We start from the raw sequence: 26109 nt of genomic DNA on the forward strand, positions 1-26109 counted from the left end.
TAAGAAACAATCTATTGGGCAGCCACTGTGGCCCCTCCTTGGAACTAACTGGAGATGTTTCCTGAAAAGAACATTAACTCCAACCATGTGCATTGTTTTCAGGCGCTCTTTTTTGGCCAAGTGCCCCATGGATTTTGTTTCCCTCCATTTAATTATATAACTGCTCTGTGGTCGCAACACTTCACATTTAAAGAACATTATTCGAATTTGGACAGATTAAAAAAAAAACCCTTAAAAATCCTGTGCTCTCCAACATTTCCTTGGCTTCAGTGCAGTGTCCACCGACTGGCACCTGATAAACCTGGGTGTCTCCACTGTGCTGTGGGGAGACAGTGGGTACTAGGTACACTCCTATCTAGTATAATCCAAAAATAACTAAAAGAATTAACCCATTGGGTAAATTATTGCACACAAAATAATGATTAACAAAATACCTTTATTTTTTTAAATGCATTGCTACTGATTAAACACTAAGGTACCATCTACATAACTCAAACACTAATATTGACTTCTCTAACTAACACAAATGCACAGATCCCTTCTACAGGACTTTTTCTTCTGAATACTTTAGGCAACTTTCAGCATTCAGTATTATCGCTTCAGAGTACTCGCTTATGGAATTCGTTGACAGTTTTTGTGCAGTCGGACGTGTTGGCATTTCGTACTTGGCTCACTGACTTCCATTAATCCTGAATTTCTGTAGGGCTCAGACTGCCAGATGAATTCAGCAGCACAAATGCTTCCCACCCACCATCCGCTGACCGTCAGATGTGGGAGTTAGGGGGCAGAATGGGGCAGGTAACAAGGAAGGGAATGGCCTTTGCACCCTTACACTGCAGTCTGTACCTCTCTTGTTCCCCAATGTCAGTGATCCCCAACCAGTAGCTTGTGAGTAACATGTTGCTCTCCGACCCCTTGGATGTTGCTCTCAGTGGCATCAGAGCAGGAGCTTATTTTTGAATTCCAGGCTTGGAGGCAAGTTGAGTTGCATAAAAACCAGGTGTTCTGCCAAACAGAGACTCCTGTAGGTTGACAGTCAACATAGGGGCTACCAAATAGCCAATCACAGCCCTTATTCGGCACCCCAGGAACATTATTCATGCTTGTTTTGCATCCCAGCTCCTTTTGCATCTGAATGTGGCTCAGGGGTAAAAAAGGTTGGGCATCCCTGTCCTTTGTCAATAGGTTAATGTGTGGGTAATATTGTATATCAGGAGAGGCAAGATTGAGGCAGTATATAAAGAAGCGCAAAAATACATAAATCATTAAAATCAAAGGCAATAAAACATTATTTACACCCACAGACTAAACCTGTTGCAATATATCATTATTGGAGTCCATTAATGTGAAATGCCAGACAGGCACATATGTGATACAAAATAAATGTGTGTGACTTTCCAGCCAAGTGTGAGATACTATTTGGAAGACTCCCTTTCACCAGGGTCCAAGTGAAGTCTCTGTTGTGGCAGTTAAATATGCTGCAACACTGAATATATTTAGGAATACATCAGCCCTATTACACCCTATTTTCTATTCCTCTTTATTCTGTCTCCCCACCATCTCCACATCTCTAACCTATCACCGTAATATCTGTCTCCTGCCCCAGAGAAAATCCTACCAGGAGCCAAGTAACCTGCCTGGAGTGTGGGAGGAAACCTGAGTGCCTGGAGGAAAACCCAAACAGACATGGGGAGAACATTCAAGCCCATCGCATATAGATCCCTGTCTGGAATAGAATACAGGGAAAGTGAGACAGAAAGAGGGGGAAAGTGAAAGGTGTGGGATGTACCCAGAAGGATTCATTTATAAACATGGGTCCATGTGTAGTTGCCCATAGCAACCAATCTATAGTTCAGTCAACTACCTGTTAAAAAAATAAAAGCATCTGATTGGTTGCTGTTGTTAGCTGCACTGGTGGAGTTTATCATCTATATTTTTAGTACTGTCCTACTTATTACCTGTAGTGGGCCAATTACTGTATATTTCATACAGTATTTAGATTCATGTTCAGTTAAATTGATGGTGTCACATAGTTAAGTTTATGGAGCCTCTGAGTGAATTGGGGACCATAAAAAAACCATTGGAGGGGACACATTTGGATCATGGGCCTCCAGTTCGACAGCCCTGATATATTAGTGTTTCCTTGAGTTTCTCATCTCTTCATCTACTTCCATCTGTTTATTCTCTTCTCCCTCAATGAGAAAGTTGGAATGGGTCATTGTGTAGGCAAAAGAAGACTAAGTGGTTGAGTGAATAGTAGAGGCCACTACTACCTAGATTGTAACAGTAACCCTTGTATCCCTAATATATCAAGGCCATAAGCTATCTAGGGGTGAGCAGCATGCCAAGGTCCAATAGCGCTAAGCAAATAAACAAATAGATATGCACAATTACTCACTTTAAGCATTTATTAGTGAACAAACACCACAGCAATATATTATATATTGCCTGATGCATTTATCACCATTGGTTGCTTCATCGGAGGGGCACCCTTGATCAAGCACCCTTGTATTCCACCTGCAGCCGGCCAACTAGTGTAACTCCCCTTAAAGATGACTGTCATCTAGACACTGATAGTAGATTAGTTGGCACAGCCAGGGTGTAGCTGTTATAGACAACAGTATGTTATATAGGGTGTAAAGAGCTGTAACAGGGTAATACCAATATAATACCAACACCAACATAAGTGAAGTCATGAAAGCCCAAGTATGAACTGGTTAGCCCTTGAATATTGGGTACAGTATTGGCTCCCATCTACAATAAAGAAGATAGGAGTTAAAAACACATCAGGCAATCCCAATCATTTTTTTCATATTTTCTTTAATTTATTGTATATTTATCTACTTCTCTTCCGATAACTGAAAATACCAAATCAAATTCTCAGTTTAATAACATGATGGAAAATGGCTCCTTCCTCAACAACAAAAGTTTTTTTTCCTTTTTCTCTGGGAGAGTTAGAAACAATTTATTGGGCAGCCACTGTGGCCCCTCCTTGGAACTAACAGCAGATATTTCCAGAAAACAACATAAAATCCAACCACGCACATTATATTTAGGTCCCCTTTTTTGGCCAAGTGTCCCACGGATTTTGTGTCCCTCGGTTTTATTATTTTACTACTTTGTGGCGGCTACACCTTAACTTTGAAGAGCATTAATCAAAAATAATGATTTAATATTCATTTAAAGAAGGATAATATTTCTCCCAAGAAATGTCCCTTTTCAAATGTTTCTATTTCATGGTTTATGTACTTGAGGACGTCAAATTTTCTTCTGCATTTTGAGAAAATTGCAGCAACAGACTTGAAACATAAACCAAACAAAGTGTATTTTCAATGTTAAAGCTATTTTTTGAGAGTTTTTAAACAGTCAAATTTGTAAACAAAAGCAAGGAAACAATGTGATTGCTGTTGCTGCCAAGTTCTTTTCTGGTTCAATCTCTTTGTAAATATTTTAGCGCTTGAGTTTAATCATGATTGAATTTCAAAAATTGGTTAATGAACAGTGAGATTTTAGTACATTAAAGGGGGATGTTCACCTTTAAACAAACTTTTAATAAAGTGATTGATTTTCATTTATTTCTGTTTTTTGAGTTATTTAACTTTTATTCAGCAGCTCTCCAGTTTGACATTTCAACAATCTGGTTGCTAGACTTTTAGAGGGTTTTTTTTTGCTAGAAATTGTCACAAAAACTTAATTTTTTTGAGGTTTTCACATTTTTTACTGCATCGTTCACTGCTTTTTTCATTTGTACTTTTTAAATTGGTTATATATTAATACATTTCATTACATTTGTAGTTTTAGAGAAAGTAAGTTTAGTCGTGGTTTTAAAAACCACTAAAATGAGACTCTTGATAAATAAGCCACCACAAGGATGTTCTTTTGCTGGCATCTATACTGTTTTATGGAAAAAGGTCCATCTAACCAAATTGTCCCCATATATTGCAGAAACTCAAATTTCACATGCATAACTGATGACTTTTACATGGGGGAGTGAAAATATTCCCTATATGTATCGGATACATTTTTATCATTTGTATATTTGTAACTGGCACTAATGTTGCCATTCCCTTAAAGGGGTACTCACCTTTAAATAAAACCAAATTACCATAGCAACCATACATTGACTTGAATAAGAGGCTGGTATTAGGAGAGGCCTGAATAGAAAACGGAGTAATAAAAAGTATCAATTATAATACATTTGAAAGCTGGAAAGAGTCAGAAGAAGATGGCACATAATTAAAAAGTCAATAATAATTATAGGCATCATCATATTTTCAAGGAGACTTTATCCCTTTTTACTTTAATGGTCAGGCCACACAAGCAGATTCGGGGAGATTAGTCACCCCAGCGACAAATCTCCTATTCTTTGGGGCGACAATTACCCCGAACTGCCTTCCCCCTGCCCTCCGCCGGCTAAAATGAAAATCGGCTGGGGCAATGCACATGCGGTGCTTCGTTTTCAGAAGTCGCCCCAAGTTTCCTTGTAAGGCAACTTCGAGTGACTTCGGAAACTGAAACTCAAGCTTTAGTTTCCGAAGTCGCTCGAAGTTGCCTTACAAGGAAACTTGGGGCGACTTCTGAAAACGAAGCGCCGCATGTGCATTGCCCCAGCCGATTTTCATCGCTGGGGGTGTCTAATCTCCCAGAATCTGCTCGTGTGGCCAGACCCTAAAGGAGCCATCAGCCTAACTTCAATTAGAAATTACTATTATTAACCACATGTTCCTTCTTTTTCCTTAAAGGAAAACAATATGTTTAGAATGAATACTTAACCAAAAATGAATTTATATTATATGAATTATTTTATGATTACATTAATTTATATATTTATTATATACATATTCTAAGGTTGACCCCATCCTCAAAGGACAATTTTGGGCAACTTCGAAAAAACAAAGCTCTTTTTTCATCAGCAATTTACTTTATTGACAGTGGGAAAGTATTTTGGGGAAATCTGTCACAATTTAATCTCCCTATATTGCCATTTCTTTGCATTCGCCATTCCACTGAACACTTTTTTCTTTTCTTTCTTACGTCTCCATGGATAAATATTTTTATAGAGACCTGCAATGTTCATGGGTATAGCCTTCCTATAAACAGGGTAGGAGAAGGCACGGAAATGGGTCACTAAGGGGAAGCAGGGCTTGACCTCAATGTTAAGAAATAGAACAATCTAATAAATACAAGTAACTAGAAAAAAATGGACATGTACAGTAACTGAGGTTGAGCTGCCATTTAATGTATTATACCATAGTCACAGCCAGCTTACTATAAATACATATACAATCACATTCAAACCATTTAAAGGAGCTTAAATTCATATGTGGGCAGACAGAATATCAAAATAGACGTCAATTAAATCCAGCTCCTTCCTCAGGTGTCACTCAACAGCCATGACCTAGAGCAAGGAAACACCGTTATGCAACAGTTTTCCATGCACATAGTCAATATATTTATGAATTATGAACAGACTGTGACTCAACTGCCATAAAAAGCAGGTGTTACAAGTTTGCAACATGAAATTGAAATTCACAGTGTTCTCACTCTCTGTATCTAATGAGGGATCAGCGACCTTCAATCATATAGCAAAATGTTTCATGAACATGATTATATTGCTTAATGTACATTTTCACTCTTATTTTGATTAATATCCTTTGTTAAGGAAGGATTCCCATAAATGCTGAGGAAAATTGAAAATAGTCACTAGTAAAGCTTTTTTTTTTTTTTCAGTTGGACAAAATTGTGAATCTGGAAAATTTTCCTATTTTCAACTTCATCTTCATCATGTAGCTATATAGCATGTGGCAGTCTCTGTTTAATGGGGAAGAAAGTTCTCTAATACTTGGCAAATGTGCACATTTCAATACAGCCAACCAGTTCGTTTTCACCGGTCATCTGCAAGTGAAGAAAATGAAAGTGAATATTTGATTGGTTGATGAGACCAAGATAGAGAAAGGACAATATTTTTTGCCCCTCAACCACCCCAAAAAAAATATTTATAGCAGAGTTTATCATGTCCTCCACAACTATTTCACTGACTGGGGGTCTTTATAATAGCAATGATCCCGTATTTTGCCAGGGCTAGGGGTTCTAGAGCTCTGCCTTCATCATATTTTTATTTTGCTGAGGCAACTGAAACCATGAAGAAGCCATGAGTCTTATTCTGTCTCATTTACTTCATTTGTCTCCAATGGGAGTATATTTGAAGTTTCCTCTTGTCTGTGGACATTTGTGGTATCTGCTGCTCCACTCATCATGGTAGCTTTTGCTAGAAAATAAAAAAAAATAGAAAAAAATGTTAAGGATGGCCAAAGCTTGGTCATCATTTACTTGTAACACTTGGCCTGTGTGAAACCACTGGAGGCCCAGAGGAATCTTACTGAAAGCATTTCTAATTAGGTCACTGGCAAGTAGTCACATTTACAAACAGCCTTACCCTCTCCTAGAATCTCTTTCAAGGCATCAAGTTTTTTCTTTACATTAATTTCATCTTCTTCTATCTGCTGTGTAACAAGTCTCTCGTAGTTAGGATCTGTCTCCTTTTGGGTGAAAAGGATCAAATCTTTGGCATGGCGCCCAATGCTGGGTTGGCTCTGCAAGATCCTCTCTTTCTCCTCATTGCTGCTGTTATCAAGATCATCTACCACAACAATCACATTGTCCTTCCCTACAGACATAAACAAAAACATATTCCTTGTATCTAGGTGGGCTTTGTCTTTACTAATCCACTAATAAGCAAGAGCCCAGTGGGTGAATCCCATAACAAGTCATTGAAAAAAAATTTGTCTCCTCTTAATAGATTGAATTATACCATGTACAGTATGTCACACATTCGGTTGAAATAATGAGTGTTTGGGAGCCAATGAAAGTTTATGAGGTGTCCCTAACATCGAGGGGCTTTGCCTACACTACTTATTTTTACCAAATGACACATTCATTCATAGATACTTTGGAAGCAATTCTATTTCAATATATTACAGATTTTTAATCATGTATCTTTTCCTTTAGGCATTTAAATTAGTGCTGGGTTACAAAACCTGCAGCAAAGTAGGTAAGTGTCCTCAGCATTAAGCTTTTCTCCCTGAAGAAAAACTCTATATTGCCTACAAGAGTTGATGGCTATTGTAGGATGTATACGGCTGTCCATTAAGCTCTAAGATGGAGCTTAGGGCAATATTCTTGATACTTCTTAAAATGCTCATTGAAGTTGTCAACAAAGTGGATCTTTGAATGATTTGACCACCCAAGAGGAGCCAATCAGGCTGATCCAATCGTTCACCCTCGTTTTCATTGGCTTTTACATACGGTACCGTGGCTTTAAAGTGGCAATGTTTGGTCCATTTCAGTGCTGGTTTTTGACACCTTTATAAATATGCTGTCAGAAAAGGCTTTGGTTACAGTTTACCGACAGCCTGTGTCCCCTGCCCCCCCCTTGCACCTGACTTCCCCGGGCTCGAAACCTTCCCCTACTGCTCATTCTCTCACATCAACCTGCTTTCCACACCTGCTCTGCTACTTTGCAAACTCTTTCTCTGCCAGCTCTTCTACGTCAGCAGGGGACATGCTGCACCTTGAGGCCCAGGCCTTTGTAGCCTGCCTAGAAATCTAGCCCTGCATATATCAATAATATAGGCACCCAATATAAAGGAACAACAACCCACTCCTGATCTCCTGGGGCCCACTGCCAATAGTCCAAGAACTTGAATATAGCCAAGGCAGATGTATATAATTTTTTAATGGGGGAATTATGCCTTCCTGCCATTGTGCCCTAGGCACTTGCTTTTTGTGCCTACCCCTAGTTCCAGCCAGGTCACACCAATAATGCATAGACATCAGAAACTTTAACTCAGTGTAGAATCTGATTTGCGACATGCACACACCAAGCATGGGCAGCCAATTTCTCACCATATAATTGTGTAGGAGATCAGACAAGTCCTTCCCTTGTTTTTCTGTCTGTGACTTAACCAGCCCAGTTACAGGGTGGAGAGCCATCCCATTGGCTGGGTGCCCCAGTGCATCCCAAGGATTAGGAGGACCCAGGGGAGTGCCTGACTTTGGAGACAAATGTACAGGGTTACAGACAGAGCTTATAATGGAACCCGGTGGCAACAGCCAGCCAGAGAGATCCAGATATGTGGAGAGTGACAGTGCTGCTGTTTGAAAAAACTAACTAGGAGGAACTTGGAAAGGGCTGTGTTGTGCTCTGCTTTGAGTAAGCATTTGAGCTTCAGGGAGAGCCAGTGTCTATCTCCTGCCTGTGGATACTTTGGGCACTGTGTGTTTCCCCAGGGTGAGGACAGGTCTTGCTCATGTACCTGCCGTGTGGGATTGGCTACTAACTCCAAAGGTAGCACTTCCTGGGGACATAAGAGCTCTTGGGGAAGGGACATTGAACTGTCCTGAGTTATTCTGCATTGATCCACCCAGTGTGGGACTGTGGCATTGAGAGACTGTACCAGGGGTTGATTGTTACAGAGGTTCCCCAGGGCAAAGTTATTTTGTGTGATTTGCTTTAACAATTATTGCATACAGCTTTACATAAAGTTTATATTTTTATTACTGGAACTGTGTGATTTATTTTTCCTAGAGGTGTGCTCCACAGTGCCCACTAGGTGGAGGCACTGCGCTGTAATCCCAGTTCCCAGTATCTTTCATAAGCAAAGAGAACTTTAGGGCCCTAAATTGCAAGGGGTTATTTACTATTTAAAGAGTCAGTAACCAAAGTGGGGTTACAACTGTGTTCCATACCCAGTGCAGAGGCCAGATATTTAATTTCTTCATCATAGAGAGAGTCAGTGACATCAGTGATGTTTATCCTCACTCTTTTCTTGGTGTGATAAAGGATAGCGAATGTGCAATGAGAAACATCATCCCAGAACTTGTGTCGCCCATTGTTAGAGATGTAAATGTATCTGACATCGGCCTGACATGAGTTTTTCAGATGCTGGGCCAGCCACTCAAAATCACTTTCTGAAGACCGTGAAGCGATTCCAATAGTATGTTTCTTTGGCTAGAAAAAAAATGTTGTGCATTTAAAACAGAAAAGAGACAAGGCACAACCAAATGCATTATTGCCACAGGAAGCAAACTGCAAAAAAGGCTTTCTCTTTGCACCCTCCACTCACTGAGCACCAAGAGGCACATCCCAATTATAGCCTGCATTTACCAACATTGTATTCATAAGGGGTGGGCAACCACCATTCTGGCTCCTACTCACCCTGGCCAGGGACAAATACATATGGCTCTGTAAGTATCGCATTCTGCTTGGCAGCCAATATATACAGAGCTGCTCCTTGCACCTTGCCTTGCACCTAAATCCCCTCATGTGCTCAAGTTTTGCACCTTTTATTTCTTTAGCACTTGTGGTCACAATAGCTCACAATAATGCATGTTCTTAAATGTTACATTCAGGACAATGACCTGTTGATGTAAATAACTGCATAGTTACTGCACTGAAGGCAAAAAGAATCACTCCTCTACTAACTTCTCTTGATGACGCAACTGTTGCTTTAGGTTCATAGGTCCACTGTCAAGGAGGGTAGGGTACAGTATTATGCATGGAGCTTGGACCAAGTAAATAATTCTTTGCATCAAGTGAACATGTGGACCTAACTGTATAATTGTGTAATGACTGAAGTCTTTTAGTCATTTTTCCAGGTGTTTTGAAGAACCTTAATGAATTACATTGGCAAGAAGCCATTGGGCTCTTTTAGCTACATCTTAATCAACACAAACTGCTATATTTGTTCATAAAGATCATTGTCTTCATTGACTTGTAGTTATCAGTGATTATTTAAGTCATGAGGTGGCATCTGTTATTTTAGAGGCCCCAAACTATTAGGCTGAAGCTTTTTCAGGAACCCACGACATTGAACAGGTAGGATGCTGCAAAAGTAGTCATGTAAGCCCACCCTGAATAGTATTGTTCAATATTTAATATATGAATAATCTTGGAACTTGAGAAGTTTAACTGACACAAAGTGTTTATCTTCTTAAAAATGTTGACCAAATGTTAGACCTCAGACTAAAGAAAGTCTGGAAAAAACTGCTCTGTATATAGTTAAGGAGGTATATGTTCTAAGCCTCTTGTATGTAACCTGACCCCAATAGATTACCTCTACCTTACTCACCCTCCCTAGACAGTCTTGAGAGCCAGAAGGTACCCTAAAGAAGTGTGGGTATCAGTGCTAAAATAAAAGACAGTAACATGAATGGTCATATGCCCACCAGATAAATAATGTCCTCAAAGACCCTAACCACTACTTCTGTAAGCTACATTGCTGCAAGAGCCCCTTCTGAGTCAAGTTATCAGTTAATTGGGGCATGGACAACTATTACTTCTACTCTGCATGCATTTAGGTATTTTATTCTTCAGATAATTCAAGTTTATCAAGGCAAATAAATTATCTCTTACCGAAGAACGGTAACTTTCATATCCTAGAAGAAAAGAAAGGTTATTAACATTAGAGATTTTGTTCACAATCAATGAGCAATGGTTGGGGGACCCAACATGAAAGTCTTTTAGGGGATGACAATGAGGATGGAGGTACACCTACACTGTACTGTGTAGCTAAAAGCTCTAAACAACTTTCATAATGGGTAGATAATAAATTATTAAAATTGGTAAAAATATTTATTATTGTTGATTTTGTATTGAATATATTGACCTCTTAGTATCCACTTCAAAATATGTCTCCCAAATGTTATTGTACAATAACAAGCTTCTTTCCTGCCTGTCTGTATTATGACCATACAGGGGGCTACTGACCAAGAACTACCAACATCCTATGCTCAGGGCTGTTTGAAACTATAGTTGGGATTTCTAATATGAATATCTGTCACCAATGTATGCATATTTTGGTACCTCCGCAAGCAGTAGATAATGCCGCCTTTATCTGGTCCAATTTCTTCCATGGATATAAACCAATGAGGTTTTCATATTGCTTGATTTCTCCTCTTGTGAAGAGCAGTTGGTTATACTCTTTTCCAATTTTCTCATGCAACTTTTTCTTCATCTTGTCTTCATGTTTTTTGTTTTTAAGATGACCCAAAGCAATCATCATGTTTTTCTTCTCTGTGGTATAAAAATAATAATACAGAGTATGAGAAAAGTAATATACAAGCATCTGGAATGAAGAGAATATGATTACATCTTCTAACATGGTGCAGAGATATTTATTATCTGTATTCATAAGAAGTTTACATTACAATTGTATTTACAGATTGAAGATAGTATGGTTCGATAAAGGCATTGTTTTTGCACCTCAGTTGTTTGGAGAATTGTTGCTAGTGTCTACATTCTGCTTTGGAGTGCAGAGACCAATAACTATCCAACATGACAGCAAAGCTGTCTGTTCTTGGCCTTATTCAGGGGAGCAGGTCTCTCCATTCAGTGCCAACAATAAGAAGCCCATTTATCAAAGGTCAGATTTTAGTGGTTGTAGAGGTTTTTGAAACCACCATTAAACACTATTTCTCTAAAACCATGAATGCCATGAAAGTTATTAGAAGAAAACGATACCACAAAAAAGAATACTTAAGCAACAGATAGTTAATATAATATTACGTGGCATATTAAAGAATCTTACCAAACTGGTCAATATATTTAAGTTAATACTGACTTCTACAGGATCTTGACAACCTTTACTTTGCAATTTTTTTGTGTTTTTCATGAGTTTACACATTATTAATCTTGAATGTGAGAACCACTTTGTTCCTACAATGCTGAGACTGAGAATAGCAATGTGATGATGCATATGACATTGCTATGACAAAGGTGTTGTTTAGAGAAGAACTTGAGCGAGGAAGCACCAGCTAGATTTAATGATACAACCAGTGGGTATGGATGATATTTCCAACACTCAAGGATATATTTTTTGCCTATAGTAGTGACACAATGGTGATTAATTATGGGACTGTGAACCGGGAAGGATGGGATATAAAAAGGACCATAATTCTATAATTTGGAGAGACCTGAATTCTCATTAAGGAAGGCTGTTCATAGGCCAGAAGAAGCCCTCAACTTCTCCAGATCGAGTTGGCATCATATTAGTCTGTTATGAATGAAGTCCTCTGTCAGCTTGGCCATTCTATACTGTATATTGGCTAAAATTTGGCAGATATCTATCAAGCAGGTTACAAAAAGAGAAGTGAATCAGCGCCTTGATCCACAGCACTCCCAAAGGGTCTTTCTAAGTCCATATCACAATCTGACCATTAGGCTGGGGGCCAAGATCCTGAGTTGGTCCAGTGCACTTGTGTCCAAATGAAGTAAAGATCTCCTTGTATAGTGAATCTTACAGCATATGCCCAGGTTGAGAAGAAGCTTGCCCATATTCCCTATACTATTTATGTTGTAGAGGTTTACTGCTACCCAATAGAAATGTCTTTCACCCATTTCACCCACAACTTTCCCCCATTCCACATTTCTGTACTGAAGATCAGAAACTAGTTATGGATGAACTTTTACCAAGTTTGGAAGTTGTCTGTCTCACGGTGCTGGCAATCATAGAATCAGTCATTTTGGATCCAAATGTGCCTCGGTGGTAAAAAAGTATATAGGAACACTCTGTGAGTTTCTTTTTAAGTCCTTCTATATCTTCAGAGTAGCAGATAACTTGCACATTATCTATGTGGCCTTTAAAGATGTCTGATTGCAACCAGTATTTCAACCATTTGCACTCGTCCTTCTCCGAATAGGTCAGTATCCCAACAGTGAAGGATTGTCTGAAAAGCTGAACAAAGGCAAAGCAGATGTTACAAAACAAAAAGCAGTCATATGGGAAATAATAAACAAATGTTAAATATATTTTAAATGATAACATCTCTTTTGTTCGGTGGATATGGGTTGAATGTAATTGAGGATATATATATATATATATATATATATATATATATATATATATATATATATATATATATATATATATATATATATATATATATATATATATATATATAGAAAAATGTTCAGTGTCAATGCAATAAACTGTAATGTTGGGGTTAACTTACCCAAACAAGCAGGGGATCCAGGTGCACAAACCCTAAACCTTCAGTTCAGGAAGGCAATATAGCAGATAATAAATAGTGATAGGCTGGCACAAAACGGATCACACTCCAAAAATAGATGTAGTAAAAAAGTCTTTTTATTAGAGCAAAAACATCACAACAAAGGCCTTACGCGTTTTGTCCCATAGGGGCACTTAGTCATAGGCTAAATGAACATTTATCACACAGTCCTATTTAAATGAAAAAGAACCAATCAGTTGCATGTATCTAACTGCCAGTCCAAATTGGAGGCGGTAATTGGAGATAGGCCAATGGTAAGGATTCATTCCACAGTATGATTAAAGCTTATGGTTACAAATTGAATGTCTATTTTATACATAAAAATACAGTTATATAGTTAAAAATGGAAGTTTTTGCAGCTCGTTAAAGCAGTCAAATAGCAGCATTGTATTTTGATTTAAATAACATAAAACAAAGTTCAAATGTTCAGTTTACATAGGGTGACTATACACTTTCAAAGATTTTTATTTTTACACAAAACAGGAAACGTTATATTCCAAGTTCATGCCAAATTGAATGTAACTGCTTCAAAACAAAAAACAGGAAAGCCAGAAGAAAGATTTCACCTTTAATCTCTTGAAGACCTCAACTGGCTTAGTAAGGAACTTTATGGAATAATTAATAAAAGGTGTTAATATTGTAGATAAGAATATCTCACCCTGCGTGGCCTCGTATCTCACATAACCATTCCTATGTGGTATCTGGCTATTCATCCGTCTTCAACATTGTTGTTCTCAAACTTTTTTTATATTTGAAAGTATCTTTATACCCTGCCAGAGCGGATCCTGTTACACATTATGACAGACATGTCTGTGCATCAGTACAAACTAGATATAGTCATGGCAGAATGTAGCTACGGGCAGCAAGACTATGCTCTATTATGGCACACCAGTTTATGCTGAGTTTATTTGTCTTTATATAGAATAAGTATACAACTGATTACATATTTTAACAGCTCTTCTAACATTTAACCAATGTAATTTGCAAGGAATTGTTGGGACACGTATATTTAAATCCTCTACTAGTTAAGGAAGTCCCGTTAACAGTTACCTATGCACTTGGGAAGATGTTTCCTCAATTGGCCCAAGGAGGTTACAACCATTTCCAGTTCTATGGTTAATAAAATAGGTTCCCATCTCCTATGGCTTCCACCTAATAACCAGAGTGGATGCTGCTGGGGAATCTGGTACATAAGTTCCCAACAAAGACGAATGCCCTAACTGAAATGAGCCATTAGTGTAAATTGGAGAACAGTCTGCCAACTGTACAAGTATGCTCTAGAAGTGTAATACAGAATTTTGGATATTTCACAGTTAAGGTGGCCATACAATATTAGATCTGCTTGTTTGGTGAGGTCGCCCAATGATCGGATCATAACCCAATATGCCCACTAACGACTGGGCGATACCGGATGAATCCGAACGTACGTCCCTGGGGCCTAATGATCGGATTACAATGCTGAGAATGGGCGCCGATGGGTCGAAGGAAGGCATCAACCAGCGGAAGCTTGCAGAAAAAAATCAAACTTGTCCGATCGATATCTGCCCAATTTTTGCCCTGATATCGATCGGGAGGACCCGTCGGGAGCAGATAAGCTACCGAATCGGTCTAAAGGATCGATATCGGCAGCTTTAATCTGCCCATGTATGGCCACCTTAAGCCTCATACACACAATGGGTTAACAGATATCTGCCTTTCCATCAATGGCAACTGTGAAGGTGCAAACCTGGGCAACAGCCACCCTGCCATAAAACAATCCTCGCAGCTACTGTAATGTCCATATCAAAGATATGTGTGGTGTGAGCAGGGATAGCAAGAGTTCCCAAGTAATGGAGACTCTGTTGGATCAACAAAGGGGCATTGGATGTTGGGATTTCATCCACAGTGCCTCCTAACTTGATTTCACTCCCTTCTCTACCTAAGCAGAGATGAATCATCTCCAAAAACAGCTAAGATTGACCTGACTGGCTGGGACTGTCTTTTGGGTGTGGCTATCCTGGGAGAAGGGTAGTATGCTTGATTGAATGGTCTTCCTTATGTGTATATAAAGAGCAGTATACAAACGTTGTTAGTTAGGCACTTTCCACTCCCCTCCATTGCACCTTTCCCTAGCCCTTTCTTCCTTCCTCCATCTTAGTTAGTTCCCTTTTTATTGTATATCTTTTAATTCATTTGTAAATAAATACCACTTATTTAAAGATCAGGCTGTTTCAAGTCATTAGACTGGCACCCCAAAATAGAGCAGATCCAACAAGGAGTGCAAGCTAGACATAACTGCTAGGAAGAGCAGCACTGAGCTCTAACATAGGGACTCAGGCTAATATTTGTCTCTGAGGCTTTCACTGGAGGGGGCCCCAGACCACTAGCAGGTACTCTAATAGGTGAACTGAAACTTACCACCATGAACATTATTAATTAAATCTACCTAACTGTACAACATGAGTAGTCACCATTCAGTGAGGGTCCTCCATCACCATGTATCAGTTACCCAAGTATTCATAAATTAAAGGGTAGTTTAACTCTGATACATTATTAGGCTAGACATTATGTAACTTAGTCCAGAGCTTCTAGAAGCAGATGTACATCAGCACTCTGATTGAGAAGATCATGCATCGAACTTTGTCTACCAATAGATTTATGTTTTAGGTTTTTTATCTTGGTCAGCCATTTCCTTGTCATTGGCATTGCGCATGCAATGCGTCCACTGGGCCAGTTAGCACCCGGGCAGTTACCCATGGCAACCAATCAGATGTTTGCTTTCACTGTTCCACTTGAAGTTGTTGAAGAAAAGCCAATCACTGATTTTTTGTCATGAGTTACTGTCCAGGTACAAATATTGACAAGTATTTATAAATGAGCCCAGTTTTGCCTTCCTGGTGAGGCCACCAGCAGGAAAAAGGATTCCATGAGATAAAGAGATTTAGCATTTTATCTTCATGACTCAGGACTTGGCTATTGGCTGGTTGGTGTTTGTTTTGAGAAGGTTCTTGTTGTTACACTGATTGCACAAAAAATATAATTTCTACTCATTAATGCACCTTTAGATGTCCTTTATACTGCCCAGTATCAGAGACACACTAAAAGATAACATTATGCCGTTAGATCCAAAGCAGACACTACTAAAGTATGTAAAATTCTTACCCAAGATGTAGTATAGTTAGACAGAGTTAAGAATATCCATTCGATCCACTCCTCAAAAGAAATTAGTTTTTCTGTAACAGTAAAAGTAAAAGCAGTTAACTGATTTTACACAATTAAAACATTTTCAGGTCGTAATACTAATCTATGTAAAGGAGAAGGAAACTCGTCTTCCACTTGGGGATGCCAAATGTATTGACTTAACTGAAACCAGGGGCCGGTGCTCCTATCAGCAGAAAACTGCACTGGCCCGGGGTTATTCCAGTGAGCACCACTGAGCGATCCTCTTCCAGCTTCTTATTTCGGCTGCGCATACACAGTAGAGCTAAAAGCCAAACTTTAACTTGAAAACTGGCTATTGAAATTTGAAGAAAGAAGAAGCCGGAAGAAGATCACTCTGTGATGCTCACTGGTATAACCCTGGGCCGGTGCAGTTTTCTGCTGATATGAGCACTTGTCCAGACTTAAGTAAAAGTAAGTAAAGACAATCACTTAGGGGTGCCTAACATTTGGCACCCCCAAGTGGAAGAAGATTTCCTTCTCCTTTAAGGTAATAGTTATTGAAAATTAGAATTTTTGTGCTGGAGAGATTATTATTGCGTGTTTTTGCTTGAACCTTCTGAAACCTGAACACATACAATAACATTTTATTGCATTCTTAAGTAAATCAAAAGTCAATTCTAAAGTAAATGGAGTGAGTGGGGCCTTAGTTAAGTGGTTGGGAGGGAAATGGAGGTGGAAGCAGAGGAGAAGGGAAGAACAGGGAATATGGATAGTGGCAATGGAGTATATGGATAGTGGGTAAAGGATGTATGAGTCTTTGCTGGTGGTGAGAAGAGGACAACCAACATCCCACCTTTGTGTCACAGCTGGCAGTGTAATGCTGGCCCCAGTTTTAAGCTCAAGCGTGACTTTGGAGCCAAATGTACAGGGTCTCCCAGAGAGCTGAACAGAGCCAGCATGAGTAGCTGAAAGACTGTCAAGTACAGAGAAGCTGTTTAATCTGTGGAGGTACAGATTGAGCCCAGGCTGTCCCCTGCCAACCTGCTAGAAACTCAGGAGGAAAAAGGTGCCACTGGTGAGATTTATCCTGCTGCAGAGTTGCCTATAATCTCCAGTGTGATTGCCTCTGAGAGCATCCCGGTGAGTGAGCCACCCAAGGGAGGATACTGGCACGGATACAAGTGTGGGGCCCCAAAGTGAAGACAAGTCTTGTGTTTTTACCTGCTACGTGGGAGCTGCTGCTAAATTCCAAAGGGAGAGGTACTTTTGGGAAATGGTAGCGCTACCTGGGGAATAAGAGCTCTGGGGAAGGGACATTTCATTTTAACTGTGTTGTTATTAACACCTTCCAGAGGATTGTGATCTCATGAAACTGGTGTAGAGGCTGCCAGCATTGGTCTCAAAGGGAAAAAAATGTTCTGTCAGTAATGATGTTACATGTTTGACAAAATGGCGGTTAAGAAGGGTTGCTGAACTATGAAAAATAAGTGTCATCTTACCTTTTATAGTAGATGCTATACTATAGCCTGGATAATGAAGCAGAGCCAGGGCTTCACTTTGTACATTTTCACTTTCTCCTTTGTAAGAAAAAAGAGTGAGAAATAATACTTTTTAAATTATTTTCCCTACAATATCAACATATGTAGATACTCCAATGAGGTAAAGGTAACACTCAACAGGTCATCCGTACAGAGAGTCATTTGATTACAGTGGGCAAAATGCAAAGTGTGGAAACTCACAATTTGCTGTTTGTTATTAACAATGCAGGTTTCCATTCCCACCCACAGAATTCCAGGAATGTACAGAGATAGATGTAAAACAGCATTAAAGGAGCTGTAAAATAGCAAGCCTACTGGATATACAGGTATGGGACCTGTTATTCAGAATGCTCGGGACCTGGGGCTTTCCAGATATTGGATCTTTCTCTAATTTGGCTCTTAATACACTTAAACATTAAATAAACCCAATAAGCTGGTTTTGCCTCCAATAAGGATTAATTATATCTTAGTTGGGATCAAGTACAAGAGAAAAAGGAAATTGTTTTTAAAAATTTTGATTGTTTGGATAAAATGGAGTCTTTAAGGGACGGCCTTTCTTTAATCAAGAGCTTTCTAGATAATGGGTTTCCAGATAACGGATCCCATAGGGTGACTAATCTCCCCAACCTGCCTCCCGCCAGCTAAAATGTAAATCGCAGACAAGATGGCACTCGGAGCGATTGGTTTTCCAAAGTCGCCTCAAGCTGCCTCACAAGGTAACTTTGGGCGACTTTGGAAAACGAATCGCTCTGAGTGCCACCCCGCCGGCGATTTACATTTTAGCCGGCAGGAAGGCAAATTACACTCATTGTGGACCCTAAATGAAGCTGACAGTTGTGTTATTAGTTTGTAGGATTGAAAAGGAAAATTGTGTTCCGGTGCATTAAGCATAAATTTGACACCGGATATCGATTGCTAAGTGTTTTAGGAGAATTAAAGATGAAGTTGGAAATTAGAAACTTTTCTAAAATCTTTCCTAAGCAGAAGAACATCAGAGCAGCCTCTTTCTTTCTCCTGACAACTTCCTTGACTGCTTGGTGGTCAGACTGGTGGGAAACTGACCAGCAGGTGGCGCTGTTGTAACAAAATTCATTCATATTAACAGTACATGTATCCTTTAATATCTTGGAAGTAAAAATGAATAAATAATGAAAATGCATTGCAAAAGTGCTTAGAATAGCCCCCTCATTAATGTTACATTCACTTATTTTTAAGGTTTTCATATCCTTTAAGACTGCTCCCTACATTAAATTGTTTGTGGGGGGGGTGGCACCACAGTGTTTCTCTATTGGAGCATCACTATGTTGTTTCTGTCTGATTAAGTAATCTATGCAGTATAAAAATAATGCACCCATCAATTGTGATCTCTGTATCTGGCATGCAGTGCAACACTAATTACCTGAGAGAGAATCCTACCTGGTTTGTGGACTATTACATAGGGTTCACCATCTATACCACAGTCGGGGGTTGTGGTTATTGAAGTGTCACATGGTTCTTCATTTTCTGTAGCAACAAAAATTAATTTACAAGGTAAATGCATGTATGATTTATGGAGTTTCTCTATCTATGACTAGCAACCAATCAGATGTTTGTTAATAAACAGGTAGCCAGGAAGTGCTAGCTGCTGATTGGCTGCTGTTGATTGCTAGGCCTAGAGCAAGTACGTCTTTTATCGTTACTCCATGAACATTAGTTTAACATGAAAATGGACAAAGTCTACACTTTACTAAATATTAATATTAAAGTTAATGAAATAAAAAAAAAAATCTTATGTTTTTTTTATTTATTGAGCTAAACAGAGAAACTGAAGCCCCTCCATGTTTGGTCCTTGTGAGGTAGATTATTCGATTCCTAGTGCTCAGACAATCCTCCTGCATAATGGACCCCTGCTAAAGTTGGGCCGATAAAAACTGCCAAAAGACTAGGGGTATATTTAGTAGGGATGCACCGAATCCAGGATTCAGCCTTTTTCAGCAGGATTTGGCCGAATCCTTCTGCCAGGCCGAACCGAATCCAGATTTGCAAATGCAAATTAGGGAAGGGAAGGGAGATCTCGTGACTTTTTGTCACAAAACAAGGAAGTAAAAAATGTTTTTCCCTTTCCACCCTAATTTGCATACGCAAATAAGGATTTGGATCAGTATTCAGCCAAATCTTTCGCAAAGGATTTGGGGGTTCGGCTGAATCTGTCTGATTAAGTAATCTATGCAGTATAAAAATAATGCACCCATCAATTGTGATCTCTGTATCTGGCATGCAGTGCAACACTAATTACCTGAGAGAGAATCCTACCTGGATTGTGGACTATTTCATAGGGTTCACCATCTATACCACACTCGGGGGTTGTGGTTATTGAAGTGTCACATGGTTCTTCATTTTCTGTAGCAACAAAAATTAATTTACAAGGTAAATGCATGTATGGTTTATGGAGTTTCTCTATCTATGACTAGCAACCAATCAGATGTTTGTTAATAAACAGGTAGCCAGGAAGTGCTAGCTGCTGATTGGCTGCTGTTGATTGCTAGGCCTAGAGCAAGTACGTCTTTTATCGTTACTCCATGAACATTAGTTTAACATGAAAATGGACAAAGTCTACACTTTACTAAATATTAATATTAAAGTTAATGAAATAAAAAAAAAAATCTTATGTTTTGTTATTTATTAAGCTAAACAGAGAAACTGAAGCCCCTCCATGTTTGGTCCTTGTGAGGTAGATTATTCGATTCCTGATTTCGAATCCAGATTTGCAAATGCAAATTAGGGAAGGGAAGGGAGATTTCGTGACTTTTTGTCACAAAACAAGGAAGTAAAAAATGTTTTTCCCTTTCCACCCTTAATTTGCATACGCAAATAAGGATTTGGATCAGTATTCAGCCAAATCTTTCGCAAAGGATTTGGGGGTTCGGCTGAATCCAAAATAGTGGATTGGGTGCATCCCTAATATTTAGCAAAGATTGAAATTAGAGATGACCACAATCCAATAGTATGAAATCTCGCCACTTTACGTTAATTTCTATGGGAATTTTGATCCATTGATAAATACTCTTTAAAAAATATGAATGGTGCGTGGAGATTGATCTCTAACTTCACTCTTTGGTAAATATGCCCCTGCGTCCTTCCTCGACCAATATCTGGTGGAAAAGGAGGCAGCTATTGATCAGGCAGGTTTAAAAATTCTGTCGGATCAAGGACCACATCAGTTTGTTAATGCGGTCCTCTCTGACTGACTGCATTCCTGGCATTGTGAGCCAATCATTGGGCCCTAGAGACCACGATTGGATCAGCCCAACTTTTCCCACTGAAGGCGGGCATATCGGGGCAAGATTCACTCATTTAGCGACTTCTACGAAGAAGCGGATCTGCCCTTGTATGGTCACCTTAACATAACAGGCACAATAAATAATGAGCTGACTCGAAAGAACCAATAATGGAGTACCGCAAACAGCAAAGGTTTTCATCAACTACTTGCCCCAGGCTACCCATATCAGAACAAGGACGACATTAAAGGGAATGTAAAACCAAAAATACAATATTGAATAGTGAAAGAAGTGCAGTATTTTAAGAAATCGCCGTTTTTTCCAGGTACAATGCAGCATTTTTTCCTTGTTTTCAGCAAAATTGCTGGAACGGGTTAAGATGCAGCCACTGCTGAACATTGTGCACAACTTGGCCCATGATGCACCAGATTAGCTTCTGATTGGCAAATCACTGGAGTTTCAGGGGACATCGTCTTTATAGGATTTGTGCCCATATCCCATCTCTCTGATTTTTTTTTTTTTTAACTTTTTATTTATTGCTTCCACAATCCAGTCAGATAATACAGCAGGCAGGCCACAGGAAAAAAAAAACATAGTTTCACAGTTCAGAGAATATCTCAGGAATTCCTGGCAAGTAGAGGTAGTTGGATTGTGAAAGTACCCATCTCTCTGATTTTTGGTGCAACTTTCCCAACTTGCAGGTTATGAGGTGCAATTTTGCTGAAATTTGGGAGGGTGGGGAAAGCACTACACGGAGGCTTTTTCCAAGTTTTGTTTAGCAAATAATGCAAGTTTTGCAAGTTACCATAGAAACATTTTGAGCAAATATACAGTAAGTGTCAAGGATTTTTATAAAAGAATTGCTTCCTTCCTTAAAGTTAAAACAGCTCATTGGCTTCCAAATTATAATGTTATTTAATAATATAATAAATACAGTATATTATTTATGGTTTCAAGTTTGACACTGTCAAAATACTCCCTAAAATTTTCTCATATGCTTACCAATAGCTGATGGCGGGTACTGTCCTTGGGATGGCTCCATTCTGATAAGTACCTGCAGCTGTCTCTTAGTATTCAGTTCAAATACACTTTCCCGACAAATAATGAGCTGCAACCTTGAATGTGTTCTTTTCTGTATATAGAAGAAGGTAAAGCAGAATGAGATGGTGCCTGTAGTAACAGTGGATAATAGTCTCTGGGAAGGGAGTGTGACTGTGGGATAGCAGGTATAGTAGGGAGAGATGGTGCCTATAGTAACAGTGGATAATAGTCTCTGGGAAGGGAGTGTGACTGTGGGATAGCAGGTATAGTAGGGAGAGATGGTGTCTATAGTAACAGTGGGATAATAGTCTCTGGGAAGGGAGTGTGACTGTGGGATAGCAGGTATAGTAGGGAGAGATGGTGCCTATAGTAACAGTGGATAATAGTCTCTGGGAAGGGAGTGTGACTGTGGGATAGCAGGTATAGTAGGGAGAGATGGTGTCTATAGTAACAGTGGGATAATAGTCTCTGGGAAGGGAATGTGACTGTGGGATAGCAGGTATAGTAGGGAGAGATGGTGCCTATAGTAACAGTGGATAATAGTCTCTGGGAAGGGAGTGTGACTGTGGCATAGCAGGTATAGTAGGGAGAGAAGGTGCCTATAGTAACAGTGGATAATAGTCTCTGGGAAGGGAGTATGACTGTGGGATAGCAGGTATAGTAGGGAGAGATGGTGTCTATAGTAACAGTGGATAATAGTCTCTGGGAAGGGAGTGTGACTGTGGGATAGCAGGTATAGTAGGGAGAGATGGTGCCTATAGTAACAGTGGGATAATAGTCTCTGGGAAGGGAGTGTGACTGTGGGATAGCAGGTATAGTAGGGAGAGATGGTGCCTATAGTAACAGTGGATAATAGTCTCTGGGAAGGGAGTGTGACTGTGGGATAGCAGGTATAGTAGGGAGAGATGGTGCCTATAGTAACAGTGGTATAATAGTCGCTGGGAAGGGACCTTGGGGTATGTAATAATGGTCTCTGGGAAGGGACTATTGCAGAGCAGATATACTTTGATTACTTACATGCAGAGGCAGAGTACACAGTGCACTTAAAGGAGAATTCAAACCCCCAAACTAATAAAAACCCCTACCCTACATAGTCCCCCTCCCTGCTCCCCCTGCTCATATGTTAACACCTGTAAATGTCCCTATTCCTTTAATCACCCCTCGTTGCAGTCAGAGCTCATGGGCGCCATCTTCGGTCTTCGTTGCATGCGCAGTTGGAGCAGTCTTCAGCTTTGTGATAGCTCCGAAAGTGACGGAAATTGTTGAAGGAAAGGAAAGGGACACAGAGATACCAAAGTGATGGAAGATGACGCCCGTGATGGCAAAACCCTTGTAATAGGCCATGAGACACCAATTTAGGAATGCTGGGTAAAGTGTTTGGTATTGTTATCCATTAGTTACACAGAGCTGACATGCTATGCAGCACAACTTGTTAATTCTGGAGGAGCTCACAGTGTAAGGTCCATATTAAATTCCCATCACACAAAATTACTAGGGCCAACTTCATTAGTAGCCATTCAGCCTGCCTGTTTGAACTGAAGGAGAGAACCAAAGTAATCAGGGGAAAGCCAAAGAGAAATGCATGCTGGGAAATATTTTATAGACTAAGAATACAGCATTGCTGATTATATGGCGCAGGCAACAGATTCCATTGCTCTTACATTTCCCCCCACTAATGTATCTTCTCATTGCAATGATCCAAAAGACTAAGTGCACCTATATGTAAAAGTATCTACAATAGACTCAGATTTAGTCTTCCAGACTGAAGGAAACAAGATTCAAATAATTTATACAGTGTAATTAAAGTTCATTTTGCTTGACTAACATGATAAAATAGAATTTGGAATAATTGTTTTGGGTGACGGGTCCCCTTTAAAATCCAAATTTTTCTGAATTATTTGAGTTTTTGGCATTCGGACTTTAATAAATAATCCCCACAATGTTAGGCTGTTTGTCAAGTGATTAATTATAAACAATTCTAAGCTATTTAATGGTATTTATAGTACCGTACAAATCATAGTTATATTGATTCTATATAAAATTCTCTAGTAAATAAAACTTCCCATTACCCAGTGGTGCAGTCGTTGGAAAGATTTTTGAGAATTTATATGGGCAATCGTCTTTTTCTCCCATTTGATCCATATGCCTCTTATTTTCCTTTTGGCAAAGGCAACCCGAATCTGTCTAGGGGTCCCCTATGGGGGCAGTGCGTATTTTTTAATTATAGCGATGAAACAAATGTGGTCGCCACAAGAAGTCTAGGAGAGAATTCCTTACTGCCCCCCGCATATTACTGCACAACAATTCCCAGCACAGTTTAACCCTGGATTATACATTACAGGATGTTGGGAGCTTTAGTCCAGTGCCAAACGTAAGGAAAAGAGAAATACATTTAAAGGAAAACTATACCCCTCAAACAATGTAGGTCTCTATAAAAAGATTTTGCATAAACAGCTCATATGTAAAACCCTACATCATGTAAATAAACCATTTTCATAATAATATACTTTTCTAATAGTATGTGCCATTGGGTAATCATAAATAGAAAATTGGCATTTTAAAAAATAAGGGCCGCCCCTTGGGATCATACGATTCACGGTGCACACAAACATACCAACAAACAATACATGCTAGGTTACGAGCCAGAGTTGCGCCTTTTGCGTCAACACTTCCTGTTACAGTTAGAGCTGCAGTATTTCTGGTCAGGTGATCTCTGAGGCAGCACACAGACCATCACAACATGGTGGTTCAAGGTAAGAGGTGTAAAAGGACAATATTTACTTTAGTATATATACCAGTTTGGTAAGATTCTTTAATATGTCACTTAATATGATAAATTGCTTAAGTATTCATTTTGGGGGTATAGTTTTCCTTTAAGCAACATGACTCTGACTCAATTTCTGGTAATAACTATTGTGCTAAGCAGTGAAATCTATGAGCAAAACATTTCCTTCTGCCATTGTTACAGAAAACGCAGCTCTGAATCTAAGCACAAAGCTCTATCAGAAGTGATACTAATAAATGTTCTGTGTGATGCCTATGGGTATGATTCCTCACCCAGGATCATTCCAGAGGGTTACATACTCACCTATTGGAACCCCAGCAGGAGAATGAGCCGTCCCACAATCCCCAAATATTCTCTGCTTCTTCTGCGCTAGAGCTTTGCTATCTCCCTCTTCTTTTTTACTTCTATCCTTGTCTCTGACTTATTCTCCTCTCAGTTTAGTTTCACTTTCTGCTCTGCACCTTCCCTCCCTGCTCTGTTACTCAGTAACCTCCTGTTATTATGTAAAAGGGGTGGTTCACATTTATATTAACTTTTAGTATGTTATTGAATGGCTAATTCTAAGCAACTTTTCAGCTGAGCCTCATTTATTTTTCTTTTACAGTGTTTAAATTATTTGCTTTTTTCTTCTCACTCTGTCCCCCTCAAATGGGGGTCACTGACCCAATCTAAAACGCAAATGCTAAAACATGTATTGTTATTGCTGCTTTTTATTACTCATCTTTCTATTCAGGCCTCTCCTAGTCCTAGTCCGGTCTCTTATTTAAATCCATGTGTGGTTGCTAGGGTAATTTTGGCCCTAGCAACCAAATTGTTGAAACTGCAAACTAATAAAACATGAAAACCAATTGCAATTTGTCTCAGAATATCACTCACTTTACATCATACTAAAAGTTAATTTAAAGGTGAACAACCCCTTTAAAGGGAACACAATGTTCCCACTTGGCTGAGCACCTGTAAACATGCACACATCAAAATGTGGCGCACAAAGAATTTTGGGTGCAAGTGCATTATTTCAAACTTAATCAAAGCAACCCACCTCTCAGCTCACACAGCTATTTAAAGGGGCACATGATGTAATATTTAATATAAGATATTTTCAGCAAAAAAAAAATTAAAAAAAGATAAGAGCTAATTTTGGACACAATCCCTTATCATTGGCACAACCCAATACAAGTTGCACGGGGGAGCTTTGGGTGCTGGGTTGGGATGGAGGGGAGCTCTTTGTTCCTCCAGGAGGAAGTGGAAAAATTGCAAATGACACGCAGAGTAACTTCTA

The 26109-nt window shown here is 39.3% G+C and overlaps 1 protein-coding gene across 1 annotated transcript; it reads right to left on the minus strand.

The window, feature by feature from the left end:
- Window positions 1–6056: 6056 nt before the first annotated feature.
- Window positions 6057–25257, minus strand: LOC495410 (uncharacterized; the record flags this gene model as incomplete). Its single annotated transcript, NM_001095067.1, is given in 12 exon segments — window positions 6057–6268; window positions 6437–6667; window positions 8749–9010; window positions 10415–10437; window positions 10865–11074; window positions 12470–12734; window positions 16210–16280; window positions 17709–17786; window positions 19164–19250; window positions 20040–20126; window positions 22007–22136; window positions 25134–25257. Coding segments are annotated over 11 exon segments (1464 nt in total). The 5' UTR covers window positions 22047–22136; window positions 25134–25257.
- Between the last annotated feature and the right edge of the window lie 852 nt (window positions 25258–26109).

This window comes from Xenopus laevis, chromosome 9_10L (assembly GCF_017654675.1).
Source record: "Xenopus laevis strain J_2021 chromosome 9_10L, Xenopus_laevis_v10.1, whole genome shotgun sequence".
Taxonomy (NCBI): domain Eukaryota; kingdom Metazoa; phylum Chordata; class Amphibia; order Anura; family Pipidae; genus Xenopus; species Xenopus laevis.